At 39.5% G+C, this 23,983-nt stretch overlaps 1 protein-coding gene across 1 annotated transcript; it reads right to left on the bottom strand.

Annotated features, from left to right (window-relative positions):
- Positions 1-244: 244 nt before the first annotated feature.
- fndc4a (fibronectin type III domain containing 4a) lies at positions 245-23,607 on the bottom strand. Its single transcript, XM_063495255.1, has 6 exons — positions 22,937-23,607; positions 15,644-15,759; positions 13,282-13,486; positions 5,121-5,210; positions 2,548-2,681; positions 245-1,228 (listed from the first exon to the last, which is right to left on the bottom strand). The coding sequence occupies exons 1-6, from the start codon at positions 23,010-23,012 to the stop codon at positions 1,187-1,189; spliced, it is 663 nt and encodes a 220-aa protein (XP_063351325.1). The 5' UTR covers positions 23,013-23,607; the 3' UTR covers positions 245-1,186.
- Between the last annotated feature and the right edge of the window lie 376 nt (positions 23,608-23,983).

Here is a 23,983-nt window from a genome sequence, read left to right as displayed (position 1 = left end):
TATTACTTGGATTAAAACACGTTTTTGTGAGGGGGCTTGCCAAGCAATTTGTGCATGAAATGCACTTTACTGGTGTAAGTCTCACCCCCGCTTAATGCACACCATGCATCTTTGTAACATTTGATGTGTCAGAGTGCAATTTGTGCAACGTTAAAGTGATTTATGCGTTTTGGTGAGAGAAAGTTTATTACATTAGCTGCAATTTAGTAATGGGACTTTCAAAAGAAGCTTTATTTTACACTTTAGAAAATACAATTTGCAGAAGATGTACAAGCTGTGAAATAAAATACTGGATGATAAATGACAGTGCCCTTTTCTAAAAGCAGATAAAATAGAAGAATAAAAACATTAAGAGCTTAATTGTACTGCAATCATGTTTATTTCCCTATTTTGGGGCATCTAGCTTAGAATGCACATTGAAGGCTATTCTACACGCAAATAACTTGCATGCAACTTTATTAGGAAATGGATGAAGTATGTACAGAGATATTTGTTTTACATGAGGTATGAAGAAACACATCCAGACCATGGCAGTTAAATTTTAATAATAGGTTAAAAAAACAACTAAGAAATGTAGCAAATTAATTTTAGATTAATGTATTTGCTTTCTCACCTTATTAGTCTACTGACTGTATTCAGAAAATAATATACATTAGTGACCAGGCAGTTTTTAATACTATTTGCACTTGTCTATAACGTGTGAACGTGGTGTCTAATTGCACATGCCAATATCAAAAATACACTGCGTATTTAAAGTCACTAAGACAGGCTTCCCAGAGATGATACGCCGTATTGTGTGTATTGTATTGCAATAATATACCAAGCACCTGGCAAAGACATCAATGTTAACTGCAACATGGGTTAACATTAATCTATGTACAATAAACCCGCTGAAGTAGAATTCTGTTGTACTTACTCTGTGGTGTCTCTGTGTGTAGGCATTTGTGGATTTCTATAGGATTACTGGATGGCATTCGGAGTGTGTCTGTCGGTTTGTGTTGCATTTTCCTACAAATACTGGGTGCATGCAGGTATTTTGTCAACACTTTTTTTTCTCTGCTGATGACCAACAGAAGCCTCGTATATTTCTTTCCTTTTCTCTGCTTTCTTCACCCCCCGTCAGGGAGAAAGGTCGAAACGCTTTGATGGTAGAAGAGATGGGATTTTAACTTTGCCTTTCTTCTTCTCAAACTTCAATGATGTTGATTGATGGCACAGAAGGGTGAAACTGCAAAAACAAAATACAAATAAGTATTAGTCACTGCTCATGGATGCCTTGAACTCAGAATTTAACAGAGCCGTTAAACGTGGTATTAAATGTGTGTTTTCAATTGTATCTTCTTTAAAATGTTAGGATAGGAGTCTCTTTACCTTAGGAGTGTAAAGGCTTTATTGTGCTTTAGGTGTAGTGGTTAATACATTTACCATCAGCTATGGCAACACCTTAGGAAATAAAGTAGCAGCCATGAGGCTAAACAAACTTTTTATTCAGCTCTATCTTTTGTTGAATTTGATACTTTTTATACTTTCATATTTTGTTTGGACATTGTTGGCTCATATGTTGCAAGCCACCGCTAGCTTAGTCAAGTTGCACAAATACAAATACACTTATACAAAACAACAAATTTTAATAATATATATTTATAACTCTGATGATTGATCAGTATCAAGAAATGTAAAAATTTATTTTACATGTGAGATGCTTTAAACATGTACTTCCAAGTTACATCAGTTTTTTGTTTTGTTTTTTGTCATTTAATGAATAGTTAATTTTCTGCTTTTTCAACGAAATGACAAAATGTGGCCCCATTCAGTCGTTAAGGAGAAAATTGTATGCTGGCACTGTCTCAGTAATAAATGATTTAAGATATTTGTTGGGTTCAAGGTAAACCAAGTGTGCTAGTCACCGAATCTAAGAAGAGAAACTGATCCAAGGTGTCTATGTTCAGCTACCTAATAAGGATGAGAGAACTCAGTGTCTAGCAATGTTACATTTTTGCTTGAGGTCAAAATTCTCAGTGTAAATGACCTTGATAATTGATTGGTCGTGGGCTCTGCATTAATCTATCCACTCCAGTCTGATGCTTCTTGAAGGCTCTGCCGGTGCTTTATCTACGTATTGTTCAAGACAAGGGACTTAATCTGCACTTTTAATGTCCAGCATAGTCTCAGGTTTGTACATTTTTATATGTGTAAATATTGGACAGTTGCCAACTGAGAAATGGATGATTTTGTTCCTCCAGTGGAAATTTATTAGATTGGTGTGACTCAGATCAGATTTGTGATAGCGTACAGTGTATTACTTCAGCCATCAACTCAGGGAAAGTTTCAGCTCAACACTGGAAAGTGTACAACTAGTATGTCAAGAGAGTGAGAGAAAACAAACTTTTGTCATAGCAGTGGAATATACAATAGCAATACATATGGTGTGTAAAGAGAGACTTTACTTGGATGTATATATACAGCTGTTTGAGGCTGGTGTGAAGCTTAACAAGAACCGAATTCAAATATTTCCGTCTCTGTGTGGCCTCAGTCCTGAGACTTCACCTTGCTCCTTAGCAGTCCTCCACTGTGGTGCTCTGGCGTGCTTCTTTCTGACGACGGCTTGGCCTTCTCCTTATTGTTGCTGGAGTCGTTGTCCTTAATGATGTCATACTGCCGGCAGAATAGGGCAATAACAGCTGCCAGGAGGTGAGACAGGGGCACATTTGCAACACACACAAAAGAGGATAGGAATTCAGTCGTGAGGCAGCTGTCAATCACTGTCATGTCACCAATTCCTCTAACAGCACATACTGAAATGCCATGTGGATAATGGAATTTTGTTCCCACGGGAGGTTGACGGCTGCGCCTTTATCTCAAAGCTTGGAGGAGAGTCATTCACTATACTCTTTGCTTTCTTTCACTGCTAAATCTGCCAGATGCAGATTTGCCTCCAATTTGGATAAGTACTGTATATTCTCAATTATCTTCCTTGCTTCACTGAGGTCATGAATTTTTATGGGGGCGCTTTTATTAAATATTCAGAAAGTGATCTACAGTTCTGGTAATGAGAGTTACAGAGCTGTTCCGAGACGCATTCATTAAATTATTATTCATGCATCATGTAAGTCGTCTCCAGCATTGCAGCCACGTCATTCCCTCTGCAGCAGAAAGGTACGAGTGGGTACTTCTGCATCTGCCCTCATTGTTTTGTCGTAGAATTACAAAGGCATTTGTGGAAGTGGAGAATGAGAGTATCCGCAAAAACTTCAGCTACACAGCTTTGTATGTCTGATTGCTGTTTTTCTTTACACTTTAAGCATGGTTTAATCAGGACTAAGTTAGTACATTGAAATCTTAAACAGAATAGCAGAAAAGATAGCACTATATTAAAAATCACTTAGTTATACCACACTGCTCAAAAAATTAAAGAAGCACTTGATCATCACAATATAAGACAGACAGTTAAATGTTAGAACATTAATTTCTCGTTAGCAAGTTTAAACTGTTATGAATCCATCTCAGCTGCTTCGGTGCAAATGAAAGTGACAACAGGCGCACTGGAGAGGAAACAGCAAGACAGCCCCTAAAAAGGTTTTGCAGGTGGTGGTCACAGACCATTGCTCTCTCCTTCTCCTTCTTGACTGATTTTTCTCTAGTTTTTCTTTTTGTTAGTGTCCTTGTCACTTCTGGTAGCATGAGACAATCCCAGAAGCCCATTCAGGGTTGCACAGGTTAGGATCACGCATCCACACATGCTGTCACAAGAAGCTTTGCTGTGCCTCCCAGCAGTCTCAAAAGTGTGTGAATGAGTTATCAAAACATGGGCGGTTACATAAGGATCGACGCCCTTCTATAGTGACATGGCTGTGGAAGGGCATCAACCCAACAGCAGGACTTGTATCTGCTCCTCTGTGCAAGGAGGAGCTGGAGGAGCACTGCCAGAGCGCTTCAAAATGATCTCATGTGCAGAAATTTGACCAAACTGTCATGAATAGACTCCCACTAAAGGACACTGGGCACTAAAGGGCCCAGTGTCCTTTAGTGGGACCTGTGCTCACCGACCAGCACCATGCAGCTCGACTGCCACTAGAGCCCCGTTTGCTCCACTAGCAAAAGGCAAAGCTAGAGAAAGATCGGTCAGGTTGGATTCACGATGGTTTACGCTCCAAACTGCACTGATTGATATTCCTAAAGTGTAACTGACTTTGTGTTACACTGACAGAATCAAGTGTTTCCTCTTATTTGATTTGATTTCTGTGAGCAGTGGGTTAAGTTTTAACACTAAACGAATAAATTCAAAGAGGATCAGGTAAGTCTGACATTAAGCTTGACTGATAACAAGTGTGGAGTCCATTATGAATATGCCACACGGGTTGCTTCTTGTCTTTCACTCCCACTCTTCACAGCTTCCGCGTTACCTTGGTTTCTCTCATTAGTATTATTTAACATCTCACTCCGGTCCTCGTGGGTGGGAAGCCCTGCTCCTAGCTGCCTGACAGATACGCCACTTCTCATTGTGCCTCAACACTTCATTAATCAGTGCACTACTTCAAAGGAGCACCTCAGAAGACGAGAATGCTCAGAAAAGTGTGATGTTGGTTTGACACTGCTGCGCAGTTGTCAGATTTAGTTTACACACAGACCCACTCGCATTTTTTTGTACTTTAGGTTAAACTTGATTGCTGTGCCGCAGGTTTTACCTACTGTGAAAAAACTGTCCCATTATAGTTTGGACTTTTTTGCAGAGCTTTCATTTCACTTAAAACAACTGCTGTAACATTTGCATTTTAGACAGTACTCAATCTCCTGTCAGACTAATGATACCTGAATATAAGAGGTAGTCTCATACTAAATCAGCTGATCCTAAATCTGATTCAGGATTCTTTGTTTTATGTTTTTTCTTACTTCATCAGTGTCCCGCCAGTTTTTACTGATGTTCTGTTTTGTATGGTGGGTGCAAGGAGGAGTGATGTTGCTGTCATCGTACAAAGCACACATTAGAATTATTATTGTGACTAAAGTGATCCTGAGTGAGCTTCACACTGAATATTAATTCCCCCCTCTTCCTGCTTGTTGGTCCTTCTTTCTTTTCTTCGTTCTTTCTTTTTTTAATTGAATGAAATCTACAAACTTACCTGCCCACATGACCAAGACCACGACAATTATGATCATCTCTCCAGTTTGTAGATGTCGAGACTTGTCCAGTCCCTGCACAGTGGGGTCATCTTGGAGAGAGGACAGACAGTAAAGACAGAGCACATCAGAACACTAAATATGAAATCTAAGAGGCACTGCGCATTTAAATACAATCCACTGGGACATTTTATGGAGTAGAAATAACAGTCTGGCACAGTCTGAGAGAGTCTGTCTGCTTTATAATATGAATCAAACTCACTTTGTGTCTGCACGGATTGACAAAAATTTATACTTTCTCTACCCTTCATGACAGTTATGCCATTTAACAGAACTACAGTAGTTTTGGTGGGCATTCCCACACATCAATCTTGTAACATTAATCCTCCTTTAAGTGGATTGACTAGAAACTTTCCACTTTCCAAACTACCTCTCAGCTCGCATGGATGGAACTCTTCCAGAGCCCCACTCTTCCCAATTGCCTCTTTTATGGAATCAAGTTGTCAAGAAACTAGCTTCAAATGCCAGACACTCAGCTCTCTTCACATGAAAACAGTTAGATAGTTGGGTCAATTGGAGTGTCACATTTTTCCCCATCTTAATAGTGTGAGGATGTCAGCGGCGAGAGGGTAGGAGTAGGAGTACATCATCAAAATCAACCACAAATTAAAGAGAAAAGCAGGATGCTAATTTGCCAAAAAGACTTGGAACTACATGTAAAATCACAGATGACTGGATATTCGAAGGGATTAAAGCAAAAATCATAATAAATTAACTTTTTTCCCTTTTTTTTTCTTCTTTTTTTTCTTAGCATCAACTTCCATCATTTTGTTCCCATGGATACCAATATCTTGTTAAGTTTTGGTGGAAAAACTGTCATAGCACCTAGGATTGCTGCCAGCTGTGGTTGTAAACCTATGCCACAAAAAACAAAAACGCTCATTCAGCTTTATCCAAACTTTAGTATGAGTGAAATATCGAGTGTATGTCCAGTACTGAGGCCTGTGTTACGCCTCCTCAAGATTACCCAAGCAGCAACCTTGTGAGTGTGATGGTCTTTTGCTGTGTGCTATGTGAGAGAGATTGAGTTGCAGCTGATATCCCAATCTGATGAAAAAGTTCTGAACCTTATCTTGGACACAACATTTATATGTAGGAAGGCTTGGTGTCTACACTGCAAGATACTTCTGAAAACGTAGCCGGGTCTGTGCGTAGAGAGACTTCTGGTGGAAGCGTTGGGTTGATGACGGCACATCAAAGACCGGCTTCAGAGATGAATGCAATCTGTGAGACTTCTTACTTCCCCACTGAACTTCTTGTTCCTTTTAGAAGTTTTTTAGTTGATCTAATGATCAAACTTCACTTGCAAGAGCACACTGGTACAGGCTGTATAGTGTGCATATACTACATTGATAAACCTAACCATTATAACCTTGTATGTCTCCTTCTTCTGCCACCAAAACAACTCTGGTTTCTAATGTATCTGACACCAAGATATTGGCACCAGACCTTTTAAATGCTGTAAAATAAGACTTGTTTATTTGTTCGATGTGAGTGTGAGTGGTCATTACCCTTTGGATCATTGGCTTATATATGCAGAAACATGATGCTGTAATAACACAAAGACCTGAATAACATTTCCATGTGTTGTTTCATTAATTTTTTATGTTGGTGGCAGACTCATATATGCTGTGTGAATTTGTGCTAGAGAGGAATGAGTAGATTTCGCTGCCTGCTGTACACCAAAGAATTTGTGCAGAGATAATTAGTCGACCCTGCTTCTGCTCGCCCCCTAATCCCAAGATGTTGGCTGTGGCTGTGAACTGTGTCAGGGAACTGTGCGACAACACACCAGGGATTCAGTGCTGATGCCACAATGGTGCATCATTGGAGTCTTTCATGATGTTTACTTTAGAATGAGCAATTTTATTTTTGGCTGCATTGCTCCTTTAAAAGTTTTTCCACTGAAAAAGTTTGATTCACGATCGGACTAATTAACTGATTATCACAATAAAAGTAAATACAATTTTTGTTGCAGCCATGTTTCCCAAAAAATTCAAAAGTTGAATTGTCCCGCTTGTAGTTTGGACGTGTTGCCCAAAGACATGAACATTGTAACACAAAAATATAGCAAATGTGACAAAGGATGCCCCATGCCGTTGAGCGGCTGAGCTATAGAAAACAGCCTCTTCAGTTCGCAAGAACAGATGATGTAACACAGTGATAAACAAGCTTGTGCCCCAGCTTTTGTCATGCATGTTGCCCCCATGAAAGTCATAATAAGCATATACTTACATAGTATTAATGATAATAATAAGAGTATTTCTTTGCAGCTATTTTGGTTGCATAATATGCTAGAGTAATATCCTTTAACCTTATATAAATCACTGAATGCAGATAGAGATAAGCCCAAGTATGAATCATACTGGAGCTATTAGACAGTGTGTGGCATGCCTTTGTCTCACTGCTGTTAATAGGAGACCCTATAGGTGTAGCTTCTGACTCAGTAGAGACAGCTAAGCTTTGCTTTGAAGCATCATGCAGTAATTGTGTCTAAGGGGACCACCTGCCTAGTTAGGTTAGACTGCTCAAAGTCTTCATCCTTTGAAAATACTCTTCCTTTTTGTTACACCGTGTGAAGTGGATTGGCAGTTACTTGGTTTCAGGTAACAGTGTCAGCGGTTTCTTCTCAGTTGCTGGGGAATGATTTTTGTGTTTGAATCAAACGTGTTAGTTTACCCAACTTTGTCTGAAAGTTTGAATCTTTTGCTAACCAAATTCATGTGACTGGAATTTAAACTAAGCTTATCTAACTAAAATTAATTCCATTCAAGTGCAAGTCATTTTTTTAAATTTGCAATTGCATATGCATGTACAGTACTGTGCAAAAATTTGAGTCATTCCTCATTTCTTCTTATTTTCTTCCAAAAAGTCAGAGTTTCTTGCAATTATTTATAGGTGGTGTTGATTTCTAAAGTAGATTTAGTAGATTTCTAAAGGTCATTCTTTGGACTGTGGCCAAATAAATTATGTGGCCAAATAAATTATGCAAAAAATCAGCAAAAACTATATTTTATTTCGATAGATAGATAGATAGATAGATAGATAGATAGATAGATAGATAGATAGATAGATAGATAGATAGATATAGATCTAGGTATAGTTGAAATTTGGCTGAAAGGGGAATCAAGTGAAAACCAGAACTACAACACAGCTTACGTCACTCTTGAAGGACAGGTGACACACATAAACATACACTCACATTAAAAGCTTTCTGTGAAACTAATGAAGCTGAAATCGACTTTGGAAAGTGATATTGATGCTATAAAAGGAGTGCTGCAGTCTATTCCAATGTATTTATTGAATCTTGCCAGGAAATACTTCATAGAAAATGGGAGGATGCAGAGTCTGGCCAGCCCAGGTAAATAATATACACCAATATGTAATCACATTATCAATAAAATTGCTTTGTTCACAAAAAAGAGAGAGAAAAAACCCCTCCGATTGATTCATATGTATCATAGCTCTGACTCTGGGATGTCTGGTGTATACCACAAATCAATTTATTTTCAATAGAAGGCACTTGGCTGTGACAAAGGACCTCTGAAATGGCTCTATGGTGCTGGAGCCAGTTAGAATAAAATGACTTTTATGGAACAACAGTCAGCAGGAAGATCTCCAGCAAAAAATATCACATGAACTCAGTGCGCATTAAGATTTCAAAAAATTATAAATTAAAAACATAAAAGACACTGCGTTTTCTGTTTGTTTGTTGTTAATATGCAGAAATTTAGGGGAGTCTTTTTTGTTATTGATATTGTGATAAATAATAAGCTAGCTGAGTCTGCTGTCTTTTCATCTGCTTGATCCCTTATAGTGTTTAGATATTTTTATATGCGTATTTTAACATTAAGACATTCACTCCTGAATGTGGAAAACTTTTTTTTTTATAACCCAGTTGTGGGCTGTGACCACCAGACAGCCTAGTTCTGTTTTTAACATGTGGGTGAATGCTTAGTGAAAAATGGGTCACATTAGATTCCTGTAGCTCAACCTGCAGATCTTATTATGAGAGTTAAACTGGAACAGGTTTTCATGGGTGAAATGTAAGAATGGATGCTGTCATTGATTGGATTTGCTCGTTATGTCTGTGGATTGTAAATCCTAATACTTAACACTGACTACTTTTCAAAACATTTTTTTTTTTTACTTAATCTCCTCTCTGAGGTTTCAGTGCCATTGGTGTATTTAGCTTACATCTTGTAAATTGTGTTGTGTAGTCTGCTAATCTGTTAGCCCATTAGGAGAGTACCAGATGTCACTGTGCTTGTGCTTTTGTCCTTCTTTGATCAAAAGAAAAATCACAATACTCTACACCACAGGTGTCGAACTCCAGGCCTCGAGGGCCGGTGTCCTGCAGGTTTTAGATGTGTCCTTGATCCATCACAGCTGATTTAAATGGCTAAATTACCTCCTCAACATGTCTTGAAGTTCTCCAGAGGCCTGGTAATGAGCTAATCATTTGTTTCAGGTGTGCTGACCCAGGGTGAGATCTAAAACTTGCATGACACCGGCCCTCGAGGCCTGGAGTTCGACACCCCTGCTCTACACCCTCTATTGGTGTATGACGGTTTGTATGAGTCACACCACGTGTGAACGTAATTCAGCTTGAATTAGGTTTGACAAGAAAATTGAAATCATAAATACTGATACAGGGTCAAACAAGAAAAGAGAAGTTGAGTAATGCGGTTCACAAAAGTTGCATCTAGAAACTTGATGTGATTGGACTTTCAAGCTGGGGCGTGAGGAGTCAGCAGTGTCGGCATTAGATTTATGGAAAGCTGACACTGATGTCTTTTACGCACCAAAACAAATTCCTACAAATGAGGAGCATCACTGAATGGGCTGTTTCTCTGACCCAGTTGGATGACTCGAGAGGCTACAAATCCTGATTAATGTTGCATAATAAATCTTTTCCAAGCGTCTGCACCGGCTGTGTCTTTGCTCTTGCTCAGCAATTTATTGAGATATATTGATGGTTATTTAGCTTTCCGAAGTCAATTTTTTTACTTAAAGAAAACTTAAGTTAAAAACACAAGTGCCAAAAAAATAATTTCCTGGACACTTAATGTAAAGCAACAGGAAAGGAATGCAATGTCAGTTCCTGCACTAGAGCACAGACTTGTGTGCTGAACGGGAATTAGTTTCTTTCTCTTTGCTTTGGCCAGGCTTGCCAGCTTAACTAATGGTACGCAACCTGAGTCAGCCGAACAGAAACATTTATGATTCCCTTGCATCAGCACTTCCGTATATTCACGACTTTGACAAGACTATAAAAATCACAAAACAGTTTTTGAAGCGTCAGGCGTGTTTCTAGAGCAATGTCGAATACCGTGCCGTTATTCTATGAGTTAATGCATTTGGCTCATCCCACAATCATGGCTGAAGTACTGCAGAGAAGATTAGCAGAGAACTTTGCTCTGAAGCAAAGCAAGAACAAGCAAATAGCCTTTTCCACATCTGAGCTGTATGAAATTGAGAGCTACTTAATATATTCTCTGTTGGTCACGGTCTTCATTTTTTCTCCTGCCCGCGAGCTGAGCCGACACATGGAATATGAAGTGTTTTAGAGTTTGAACAGGAACACCCAGAGTGATATAGAGCTGCATAAATTCAGAGCAGTTTGGCCGCAGACCTGCTTGAAGCTTCTGTCAATAATGTGTTGGTTTCTAGGAGAAATAAAACTGCATAAAACCCCTCACCTTGAAACCCACTACCCCCCCGCCTGAAAGAGAGCTGCTCTGAGAGGAAGCTTCTGGTTACTTGCTCTTGTCTAACCTTTACTGCATCTCATTCTCAGTGTTAGGGTGCTTAAAAGCATTCAGGAGTCAGAAGAGGCTTTAGCGCAACAGCGGGAAGAGTGCCTGTAATGGGTTGCTTCTGCCTGTGCCTCGGGAAAAAGGCCCGTGGCAGACCGTGTAAAATTAAAAGCAAATTTGTTACATAATGAACAAAACTGGTGCTGTGGCTTCTTGTGAACTTATCAATTCTACTGCACTTAGACAAATTTGACAGCATCTTGCCCACCCTAACCCAATCGTTTATAACGATTGTTTAAGCCAATCGCAGGAATCTGGCACTTAATTAGACTTTCACATGTCTTATCTGGTAGATTGGTAGATTGTTCACTCTTCCTGAATGTATTTTGTCAGGTTGAACGTGTGATTTCTTATGACTGAGTTAAGATTGGGACTCAAGAGCTCACTTCTGAATCGTGTCAATATGGGTGCTTTAAGATGTTAGAGGTCATTATTCTGTTAGAGCAGCTGTGACACAGTAGATCTCTCTGACACTCTGATGATTTTTTTTGTTTTATTGTATTCTGTACACATTTATGCCACCATGTGTCACGAATTGCAAATAAAACATAAATAAATAAATAAATAAATAAATAAATAAATAAATAGATTAAAAAATTATAATGCACAGTAGGTGTTGCATCGACAATTCTGACACAATCACCCAGTGTAAGGTTTATGCCATAGCTACCCAAAATTTTGGTAATTACAAAAATCATATTTTATGTTTAGGAATGGTTAGGAGTCTTTAATCTGAATTATGTTTTTAATACCAAAAAATAATTATTGTTTCTCATCTGTAAAAATTCAATTTTTCAGTTTTACAAAAAGAAGAGAAAACATTTAAAATATATATATATATTATTTTTAAATCATTATTTTTTAAATTAAGATGCTAAATTACAGTTATTACAGTTATTCACTTGAATTTCTGAACAGTAAAATTAGTTTTAGTGAATGTTGAATGTTATGCTTGATTAAGTTGCGACTTCTCAGAGTCCGGTTGAGTGTGCCGCCTCACATTTGGGTGTAAAAACATGAATTCAGTTTGTTATTTTCCTAATAAATGAGAAATATAATTTTTAGCTTTAAACAAGTTTTTGACAGATTCGTAAAATTTTAGTTTTTTCTTGTTTTTTGGACAATGCAAAATTTGTTGAACACCATATTTTCTTCTTTTCTTTAAAAGCTTAATTTTGTCTTTTTCTGTGAACACAGAGCTCATGTGAACACACACACACACACACACACACATGTCTGGTTTGCTATCCTCGTGGGGACATCCCATTGACATAATGCTTTCCCTAGCCCCTTACCCTAACCCTAACCATTAAAAATGAATGCCTAACCCTAACCCTTACCCTAAACCTAACCATAACCTAATTGTAACCCTGACAGTAAAACCACATTTTGAGTGTGAAAATTGCTTTCAACCCCGAGGGGACCTGGATTTTGGTCCCCACGGTGCAGAAAGTCCCCACCAGGATAGTAAAAGTCAGATTTTGGTCCCCACCAGGATAGTACGAACCCGTACACACATACACACACACACACACACACACACACACACACACACACACACACACACACACACACACACACACACACACACACACACACACACACACATTTTGTAATCTCCAGAGGACTTATTGTACTGTTTCAAAGTTTGGTTGTCTTCCCTTCTACACATTCTAAACTTCTATTCAGTCTTGTGTCAGTTTTTCTCTGCATCCATCTCCAGATAGGTCGGCTGTGGCCCTCAAACTTATTAATTAGATTTCATCTCTGGTTACAGGATTCAAGCTGCTTGGAGATGTATTGTAGTTTTCACCTTCATCATGCCTTGGAATCCTTTCTTTCTTATCTCCTCAGACAACTTGCTGCTTTTGTTTTTCCTTTTCGCTGTTCTGTGTGGAGCACACAATAATACCAAACATCTAGCCGCGTACTTCTCTGTTTAATTAGTTTAATGACTGATTATAAGATTGAAGGCTCCTCGGACACTAAATGAAGAGCGTATTCAGTTTGAAACATAATAGCAATCCACATATTTATCTCATTTTGAGAATCATTTTGTTCTCTTTGCAGAACTGGCAAGAATTCTGCTCTTGCCACATTTTTTTTCTTTCCACAGCATGTCGAAGGCATGCAGGTCTCAATGATTTGTAAGCGTAGCAGTAATCTTGATCATGTCTGTCTACAGCTTCAATGACAAATCCACATCCAGTACTCATAGCATGTTGTGAGACTTTTTTCCCCCTTTTTTTAGAGGAATTTTGCTCAAAGTCTCAGAGTACCATACCTTGGTTGGAGCTGTTGGAAGGGAAGCGGTCTGACTTCTTAAGGGTATGAAAATGGACCTTCTTGCTGGCTTGACTCTCGCCATAGAGGCCAATAGACTGGACCTGAATGATATAGTTTGTATCCTCCTCCAGGTCCCAAAGAACGCAAGAACGGCTGGTTGTGTTGACCTCCCGAATGAATCGCTGCATGTGTCCATCCTGCCTCTGAATATTTGAATAGAAGAAAAACAAAACGATAGTGAATTGAATTCAGTTCTCTATTATTTGGCATGAATTCACAACAAATGTTTGCATAGTGTTTGTATTGTAATGCAAACGGTATAGAATGAAGTCTTGAGCTAAGCATTTAGGCTGGCACCTTCTTGGTTCTTTTAAACCAGACATTACAAATGAGGGGTGTCTCTGCTGCCCACTCACACTTTAACAATTTATCAAAAGTTAGGTCCACCCTAAAGCATAACCTGCTCTATGATCTGTTTTCCTTGCAGTATCACTTACAAACCAGAAATCATGTTGTGCAAAATAAGACCAGCAACCCATTTGCTGATGGTTAGAATGAATGCAGATTTTAGGTCTTTTTGCACTGGATTCACATTTCTGACTAAGATTATGTCACTCCTTAATATACACTATGTGGTAAAGACCCACCATACATATATTCGAGAGAGAAACACAGTAATTCTCTTTGAACAAGACCTTGAGATTTGAACAAAAAAAAGTAAAATCTTTTTTAAAATGTTCACTGTTTAACAAATGTATTGGATCACCAGTCATAAAAATAAGATACCACAAATGTTTTATCTGCCAAAAAATAAAAATCTTTTATTTACTAGGCACATAAACAAATGTGACTTCTCCGACAAGTTAGAAATTAATCAAGTTTAACAGTTAACCACTAAAACTCATTTTCTGTTCAGGATTGCAGGTATATAAATGTAATTAGCATCTTAATCAACACATAATGAATAATAATGCGCTTTACTATTTTTTCAGCTTTTTGGTAAAACAAAAAATAAGAAAATTCATGGATAAACACAATAATCATATTAAAGCATTAAAAATAGAATTTGGATTAAGGATCTTGCACATACTAGTAGAATAACCATTACAGAAACATTAAAAAATGATTTGGATATTTAGCAATACTGTTAATGTGTGAAATCGCAAGGGTTAAACAGAAAGCAAAGAGCAGAGTAGATTCAGTGATTACCAGTTTGAGCAATATCGTTATCAAAGGGACAAAGCATAAATACAACCTTTAAAATGGCTCTAAAGGTAAGACAGTCTGTGTTTCACCTCATGAGGGTTTTTCTTTAGGCTAGTGCTATAGTCAACAATGTATTTCTCTCCAATGTCATTTTTTTTAAACAATCAGGGAGGCCAATGTGAGGTAGAGGTGACCAACCAGAAATATTCCAGGTTCTGGTGAAAGTCATGCTGAGTATTTTATTATATTAGCAGTTGGCACTTTATTTTCACCATATGGGGTCTCGACTAGGAATTGATGTCTGATTAAGTTAGACCACAAGTGCCGGGAGACAAGTTTTCACAATCTCAAACTTTATCTTTGACTTCTCCCAACGCTATTGGAGCAATCAGGACCTAAAGCAAAAAAGAATTACTCCTCCAGTAACACGCAGGGATCTCAGCGCTCACAAACAATCTGCACTTAGAGTGACGTCAGGCCAAATGTCTTCTTATTTATTTCTATGGCCGTGCTTGACAGAGAGATTTTATTGTTGGGGGGAGAAAAAAAAGTCATGTAGCTGTCTGTAAACAATGAATAATCTTGTGATTAAACTGCCATAGACACTCAAGGCGAATGCTGATGGTGTTCAAATGCAGCTGCTATACAGGAGGAAGAAGGAGAGTGGGTGTCGTGTTCAGCCCATCAGTCACACTGAATGAAAAACAAAGTAAATGGGTGCATAATGTTTTCAGCTGCGTAAAGCGTAAACATGATTACAGCAGCATATTGCATTCTGTCATTCATTGTTAGCATTTACTGGCTTTCCTATTTTAAGCCTGAAATTTTTTCATTATGAAAAAAAAATGCACTTTTGGCAGCGTCACATACTTCTGTGCATTCATGTTTTCTCTCTGCAAATTGGGCATACCAGGTTTTATTCTAGCTTCACGCTAAGAGCCATGCTCCATTCAGCCAGTACCAATTTTATGCAGGTAATTATTATGATGCACCACTTCACCAGTCTACCTGCAGGCTTGTTGGCGCCAAAAAGCAGGAAATGATGAAAGCTTATTTACAAATCAAAAGGGCTAAAACAACAAAAAAGAAAGAAAGAAGGAAACTTTGAATTTAATTTTCTTTCCTCTTTTTGCATTTGAAGTTTTAAGAATTACCTGCTGTGAGATGGAGAAACCAATTATTATGTCCCCCTCTGGAACTTCCCATGATATAGTTGCCGAGTCGGCTCGCAGGTGCATGACAGACACATTGACAGGAGCTGGTGGCCGGTCTGGAGGAGAGTAAACAGCAAGAGAGAGATCTGTTAATCCAGCAGCTTTTCCAGATATTTGAGTAGACCCACGCCATCTGTGTTCATGAAGGGTCTCTAAAATCGCACTGGTGCTCTGAAGTCTTACATTCAGAGAACCCACGTACTCACTTCTTTCAGTCTTACTCGTAAAATGTAATGTACTGTACTCATAAAACAGTATGTGCTGCATAAGGTCAGGAATAGATCTATTTCTACAGGCATCCACAAACAGTTAGTACACTCTGGACTTATTTTAATTATTTGTAATGTGTGTTTTTGAAGGGACCAGTATTTTCCTGACTCTTTTAACCCAACAGTTACTGTAAATGACAAATAAATCAATTTAAATAACCTGTGTGCTTGCATTTTAAATGAACTTGCAAATATATTTGCACTAGTCCTGACAAGCTTCTGGGTCAGCCTGACTGACTAGCCTTATAGTGGTCTATATCATGTTCACCTCTCTAGACAGGGTTATGCTTCTTCAGCCTGTCACTTTGCAGCCATCTATCATGATTTGGTTGCCAGTACACATGCTGATTGCAAAGTGGGAACAAAAGCGGGGGCAAGCGAAGAGCAGGAGGATCACAGAGTGATAGGGGGAGGCCTGAACAGCGATAAGCAATCACTCAGGTCAGATGAATAGGTAAGATGGGACAGGCTCGGCAGTTTGGAACCTGGACACTATCTTTGAGGCTTTTGTTGCTACCATTATTTCTAATGGCCTCTTGGTAGCTGGTGATATGTAGAAAATGAGTGGAAATTTTCTGCAATGACATGACAAAAGACAAAATACTGGATGGCATCAAAGAAGACCTTATAAAACATATACAGCTGGCCCCTTTAAGTAAAGCTTGCTCTAACAATTCACCTCAAAGTGAGCATTAATTGACAGCTATGAAGTAAATTTGTATTTCGGTCACTTTCGATCATGCAGCACGGATTTAATAATACATAACACAGCTGTCTTGAGATCACAGCATGTGCTGTGCACGGACCGTAAAAAATTGCGCTTGAAAAAGAAAGATGAAAGCCGAAATGATGAAATTGAGAGGTTTTTCAGATGATGTGCGGTTTCCTGGCTCAGTCGCGCTTATCTACATACGTCTGTCTCTCTTTTTTTTTTTTTATCTCTGTCTCTGGTACTCCTGCCTCCTATTTTATCTTTGAGACAATCAGCAACAGCCGCTCAGTTCTGTGCAAAAGGTGACATTGAGGTGGATCCATGGAGCCCGGGTCAGACAAGGTTATCAGTCTCCCTGCCCCAGCCCTCATGGCACTACGTGGCACATGGGGGTCAGGGTCAATCACGAGCATGACGCTCGGTTTCTCTGGCTCATGACACGCTCGGATTGGTTTGTGGAAGGGAGTGAATGAGCTGAACAAGGGACCGGGCTAATTCTTACCCTGTGATGGAAAGCGCGAGAGGAAATTAATGTTCTGTGGAGATAGTTGGGGACACACACACACACACACACACACACACACACACACACACAGGCATTAAGAGGTTTGGAGGTTATATCTGCCTCATTTTGTCCATGTAATGAGAACCACTTTATGTAAGAAGGCGCTATACAGTGTTAAAAGTGACAGAAAGTCCTGTATAGTTTTTGATTTTCTTTGAACTTTGGAAATCCTTTAGGATGTTGTAGCTATATATACAATCATGGTTCAAACGACCTTTTGTTGTGACAGTATTTAAATGTCTTCTGACTGCGAATATGTCGTGTTTATGCTCAAATCTTTTATCACTCAAATTAAATGCCGACATCCTGGGACTGACTAACAGCAATGACGCCTTTTTAGCTCCACAGAAGCTTCAGTTGTTGTTGCAGCAGGGTTACCCGTGCTCATTGTTTAGCGAGGTCACACTTGACTCTGCTGTTAACAGAGTGACAAACCATTAAGGCTTGATTGCCATCAGCACGTGCCCTAAAGTGAGCCTTCTCCAAAAGCAGGGGGCAGCATTCATCCCAGATGGGACGTGTTCATTTCTCTTTAGCTCATTGTCCTTTAGGTAATGGGGTCACACAAAGTTGCGCACGGGTAAAGAAACAGCTCGTATCCATGATGCTCTGTCTGCGGATCATTTGGTGATGATGGAGCAAGTGACAGTAAAGAGCAATCAGGCCTTGAATCATTGCTAATGTAATGCACTACGTGAAAGCCCGCTTCCTATAAAGTGCCCTATCCATTACTTGCACATTTGACTGGGACGCGCATATTTAAACCTGAAGCATGAGGCATTATAAATGAAGGATTTGCTGACATGCTTACATTTAAAACTGCTATTCAATCATATGAAGGACTAAGTAAACAGAATACGTGTTTACATTTATAAAACTGAATCACAGCTTGCTTATTAGACAGCATTGTCTTTAATGTGCAGCCCAGAAGTTCAAATGATCCCCTCTAGCTTCTTTGATGTTCTCAACTGCAGTAATGATTGTCATGGCAGAGAGTTCTGTACTTGTTATCTGCCATGTGGCTGGGGTAAGCCCCACTCAACGGAATGCATTATGTAAGATCTGAAATAAAAAGGCAATAGGTACATCCCTTTCGGGATGTGGGAGCACTGCCAGGATGAATCATAGCTTATAGCCAAAGCAGAGCACATTAGCTAGTGCCCCATCTAACCAGAGTGCACACACAGACATGGAGAAAAGGCTGGTGGATCTTTGAATGGCTGATGAGCCGTGTGGAAATGAGCCCAGGTTGAGTTTATCGGAGCCAGATAAAGGGGCGGCATCTCTTATTTTGACCTCTATGTTTGCTTGCGAAGCAGAACTGCCGGTTTTCTTATTGGCTGCTCATGCTTTACACCATAAGACTGATTGGAGATGTTTTATGGTCAGAAAATAAAAGTTCAGATTTACTGTAAGAAGACAGTTTATGATGCTTTTTACCCCAGCAATGCATAAGCATGACACGATGGTTAAACAGGAATTTGGAAGTAGAAAATGAGAGATTATGCTTTTACTTAGTCAACTTTTTTTTTTTAAAAGTTCAAAATAAAACAGAATTCAGTGATTTTGAAGTATTTTAAATTGCATCTTTATGTGAAATTAGTACAAAGACAAAATATTAAATGTTGAAAGTAAAACATTTTATAGTTCAAATCTTAAGATTTGAGTCTGTCAACACAAGACAATATTTGGAATACGGGCATTTTCAAGGTTGTGTTGCATCATTTAAGTAAGTTTGTGGGAACTGAAGAGGTCAGCTGCTGCATTTTGGGAACAAGACATTATCCTATTATGCCTTGAAAAGGGATTTCATCTCCTTAACAGCATTTTGTAGGTCTGTCCCCAGTCAGACCCCAGACTGTCTTATCACAGCGCTGTGATTGAATGTGTGCAAAATGAGATTTGTTGTTGTTTTGCTGAAATAAGCAATGCGTTCGATGAAAGAAAAAAGAGTTGTCTGGTTGTGTTGCTTTGTGTTGTGTTGCTTCAAAATCTTTATGTGCCACTCAACATTAATGGTTCCTTCATTGATAACTTGAGCTTCAGTTAAGTTATCTATGCCACCAACACAGTCATGGATGCTATCTTACATACTTTCACCAACTGGGCCTTATTTTAGGTTGGGCAGCGTTTTTTAGTAGATAAAGGAGAATGGCTTAATCAAGAACTGAGCTGCCGTTTGGGGAAGGCCTCGATGGGGACTGGAGGCGGCTCCCGGGCCTGGCAGATCCCCATGTACTAATGAGAAGTGAAGAAGTGAAGGGAGTGGAAAACAAGGAGAGAGGGTGGGGCACAAAAATGAGAACAAACAGCTTGGGGGGGGGGGGGGGGGGGGGGTCATATATAGAAGAAAAGACCCAGAGGGGGCGTGTTTGAAGGCGTGGTCCTGCTCGTAAAATTCAGATGATTTATCTCCAAGTGTTCTGATAAGATTGATGCTCTCTCCGCTTTCGCTCGAAAAAGAATGTAAACAAATTCAAACCTAATTTCACCTAAATGTAAATGAGCTCCTACACTGGACCATTTTTCTGATCTTTTTTTATATCTGATTTTCTTCAAACACAGGAGTTTTAACTTCCATTTTTTGATGAATAGATGAATTGGGTAGTGATCACGTGTGTTTTTGGAAGTGTTTCTGTGCCCATGCAGTGATGTCCACTACAGAGTTATAACTGCTTTTAACACACTGTCTGAGTGCCTGAAGATCACTGCCGTTCATTGTGGATATTCAGCTTTGTTCCCCATGTGTAGAGATTTTCTAAATCTATTAATGTTATTTTGTAAAAGGTTCATGAAATGAGCATATATATATAAAAAAAAATCTGCTACAGCTGTATATCACAATATCTGACCTATTTTATGGTGGTTTTCCATTCTTCCCACATTTTTTTAATGAATTCAATTGAACTGAATTGATGTTTTCTGCAGTCTTTCTATGTAAACGTCTACACTGATGCTGCTGCTACTTTAAAAGCTGCCTAACATGAATTTGTGTTTAGTTAAGAGGGCATAAACGGTCCAGGGGGACTGATGTGTTTACTGGTAAAAATACATTTAAAGGCAGAACAATGGCTTTTTTTAATGTTCCTTTATTATTAGTCACATTTCAATTACCTCTAAGATAGTGACAGTTTGAAGGACTACTTATAGTTTAATCCTTATCTAATACTTATAATGTCAACCTCCCTCGTAAAATTAAACTCTTGCTGACATAAATAAAGGTAATAACTCACCCTCAGATTTTGACGTGTTGCCCAGTCAATCTTCAAATGGCTTCATCAGGACATATTTCAGAGTCAGTCATGGGAAGTCTAAATGTTCTCCTCTGCACAACAGGAGGTTGTCACACATCTGCTTGTAAATTGCCTGCTATCGAGCTTTTAAGCAGTGCTGTGCTGCTTTTATTTCCGCTGCAGCACCGTGCGTCCCTGTATTACCTGCGAATGCCTTTGTTCCCCCCTTGTTTCACTCTCAATCCTCTCCTTTCTGAGACTCTCTTCTTTCATACGTGATGTCATGCGGGAGCAGTGATTTGATGTGATCTTAAGTCTCTCGCTTCAATCCACTTCTCTATCTAGTTTTGCAACAGCAGTGTGAAGTGGTTATGTGTGTAAACGGGCCTGGCTAACTCCTGCGCCTTTTCCTACACAATTCAGATCCCCTTGACTGTAGGACCACTTAGCGCCCCTTTCCTTACTGTAGGTACCCTCTGTGTTATTACTCGCAGATCCAGAGGCTGTGAAATGGCAGTGAGACCAGATGGGACATGGCACCGCTCTAAGGTTAATATAATCACTGGCCCAACCTTGAGGCTTTTCAGTTTCAAGCTGACATCACTTTATCCGCCTCAAAGTGTAATGTGCACCAACAGTGGGTGTTTACTGGTTTCTGCAGACATCTGAACAAGACAAGAGTGACACACAAAAACCCGCTGAAAATCTACCTTGCGTTTCCCCCCCGTTATGTGTGTGTGTCTGTTTAAAATAAATACCATGTCACGGCAGAAAATTATGACAAGATGGGCAAATATTGGCTTTCATTCTAATGAATTCATCTGTAACTGAGAACATCTATTTGTCATGAATATGTCACCAGGTTTATGAACAGCATATTGCCAATTTGAAGGATGATATGAGCCTGGCAAGCCAGTAAATCCAATAAGTTTTCATTTACATTTGTTTATTGTCTGACGCTCCGGCCTCATGTGGGATCTATTTCCTAGTGTGCTTGCTTTTAGCTTGTGTGTGAATGTTAACGTAGGCACTAGTATTCAAGTCTTTTATATCACCTAGAATGACAGAAATTGAGTGTGGATGCTTTTACTGATTGATTTAAGGAAGAACTGCATCTCACTTTTGGTTTTGTCTGGAAAGTGCTGGAATTTTCTCAAAAATTGGAAGAGCAGTGATGAGTTTAATGTGTTACTTTCAAGACCGGTTTTTAACAAGCTGCAGAAAAAGCTTTTGGCCCAGATGAAATAAGACATGAAAATGAAGGAAAAATTAATTTCAGAACCTTTGTATTACACTAACATTTGCCATAAATACACATTTTCATTTGCACTTCCAAGTGACTTAAAATGATCCTTTTCCATACCCTCACCATGCACCGAATTATCATAAAATTAAGTCGCACCTTCTTCTAAATGACTTTGAATCCAGCACTCTCCTAGCTTAGTCTGGACTGGCAGCAATGAATCCAGTATTTATTTCAATTTACTTTAAACCTCAGAGCAGCCGCCACATTTGTATCTGTGAGTGTAACATTTATGTGTTCAGCAGTGACAAGCTTCAGCTCTGGGCAAACTCCACAGAGATCAGAGATGCCTTTTTGCGTCACATGTCAGCCACAAAACATTCGAAAAAAAGCTCTGAATAGGTGTCTGAGGCAGACAGAGCACACCCACCCACAGAAACCGTGAAGTGCCAATCTGATTCTCTCAAGGCGCTATCACATGTAGGACTCAGTTCCCTTGAGAGGCGAGGGGGAAAGTGATAGAGGTAGACAGATAAAGAGACAGAGATACTGTAGATGCATGCACACAGAGGCTCGGGAGACTTCTGTGGCAGAAATAGCAAGGATTCATACATTTTAAGCCTGAAGCGGACCTCGCAATGGAAAGAATGCAAACAAACCACAGTTTATGCACTGGTGATCTGTCTCTTTGCTGCATTGAACTTAAGGCACCATTGGCTCTGCAACTAGTGTTGTTGTAGTGAAATTAAATGTATGGATTTGGATGTCTAACTAAAACAGGCTTAAACTGAATTGTCTTTAGTAGAATTGCACATAGGGGAAACAAGAATGTGCTCTTTTGATAGACTTGTTAAAATAGTTTTTGGTTTGATTTTTGTTTATCTGTAATCAGGCTATTCAAAACACGAAAGGTATATTTAAAATACTGCAAACACTACATCTGGTTTTATTAGTGATTTAGAGATAGTAAATAAGGTAAGAATAGTGATAATTTAAGGCCCAGATCATACAGCAGGTTAAACAGGTGTTATAAGCTGGATGCAACGGCATAAACGTATTTTAGCACGTATTTGATGTATATGAATGAGTTGTGGGATTGAGGTGCGTAAACCCTTCCAAAGGGCTGTAATAGTTTGAGTAATGGCGCATTTTACAAGGCTACAAAAAGGCACAATAATTAATTTGAGTCTGCTTGAGAAGCTCATACTTACTTGCTCCCACCAAGAACACATCGCTGCCAAAAAGCAACAGGACCACGGAGTTGACCAAAACAAGAAGACGAGCCATGCCTTGGTGGATGTATTTGCTCTTCTTAGATTAATGTTAATATTTTTTTAATGCAAATCTCCTATTATTGAAGGGTTACTAAATTACAGCAGTTCATCTTTTTTGCAACGTGTTGGAATTCCTCTCATGAACGGATGGATGAGTGAATGAGCTCCTGCTCCTCCTGCTGCTGCTGGCTAAATCGGGCTCGATCTGGTCAGTAAACAGATAACCTGTGAAAGTACGTAGCGAGCCGCCTCCTCAGAGACATGTTGTCTTCATTCGGACTTTTAATCCCACAAGTCCTTCATCCATGTTCCCGTGCGAACCGAGACCGAGTCTGCTGTCCTTCTAAACCTGCCGGTTGAAATCGTACACCATCACCACCGACCTCCGGATCATCGATCATCCGGTGAGCTCAGGTACGAGCAGGTCGCCGAACAATGTGACGCTTCACAGCGGGGTCGCCGGTCCCCCCACGGCCCAAGGGGACGGCGAGGGGCTATTCAAATTCAGCACCATGGACAGCGCCTAAGTTTTCCAGTTTCCGCCGAGCCCTCACGCTCTGCAAGGTTTTTTTCCCCCCCTTTTCTTCTTTTTCTTTTCTTTTCTTTTCTTTTCTTTCTTCTTCTTCTTCTTCTTTTTTTTAAACTGTTTACAGCTTCGGACCTGTATGTGTTTATTCACGCACGGCACGCGAGGCTGGTCATCCTGCGGACCTTTTTTTTTTTTTTTTAAATAGCCTCCCCCCCACCTCTCGCTCTCTCCAAGTAGCCAATGAGACCAGCGAGGTTCCTAACACTTAGCTCTTCTGCCGAAGCGCGCGCATTGCACTGATTAATCCTCCACGTGTCATCAGAGGAGAGCAGCAGCTGCACGCCTACCTGTGCGCGCACACCCTCCTCCAGATGCTTTAATATTTCAGCAGCAGTGCCAGGGGCTAATATTTACCGCAATAGGCTGGCCTGCGCTGTGAGGGAAGCAACAGGGGA

The sequence above is a fragment of the Pelmatolapia mariae genome, linkage group LG15 (assembly GCF_036321145.2).
Source record: "Pelmatolapia mariae isolate MD_Pm_ZW linkage group LG15, Pm_UMD_F_2, whole genome shotgun sequence".
Taxonomy (NCBI): Eukaryota; Metazoa; Chordata; class Actinopteri; order Cichliformes; family Cichlidae; genus Pelmatolapia; species Pelmatolapia mariae.
Note: the sequence above shows the minus strand (reverse complement) of the source record. Positions and strands in the feature narration are given on the sequence as shown.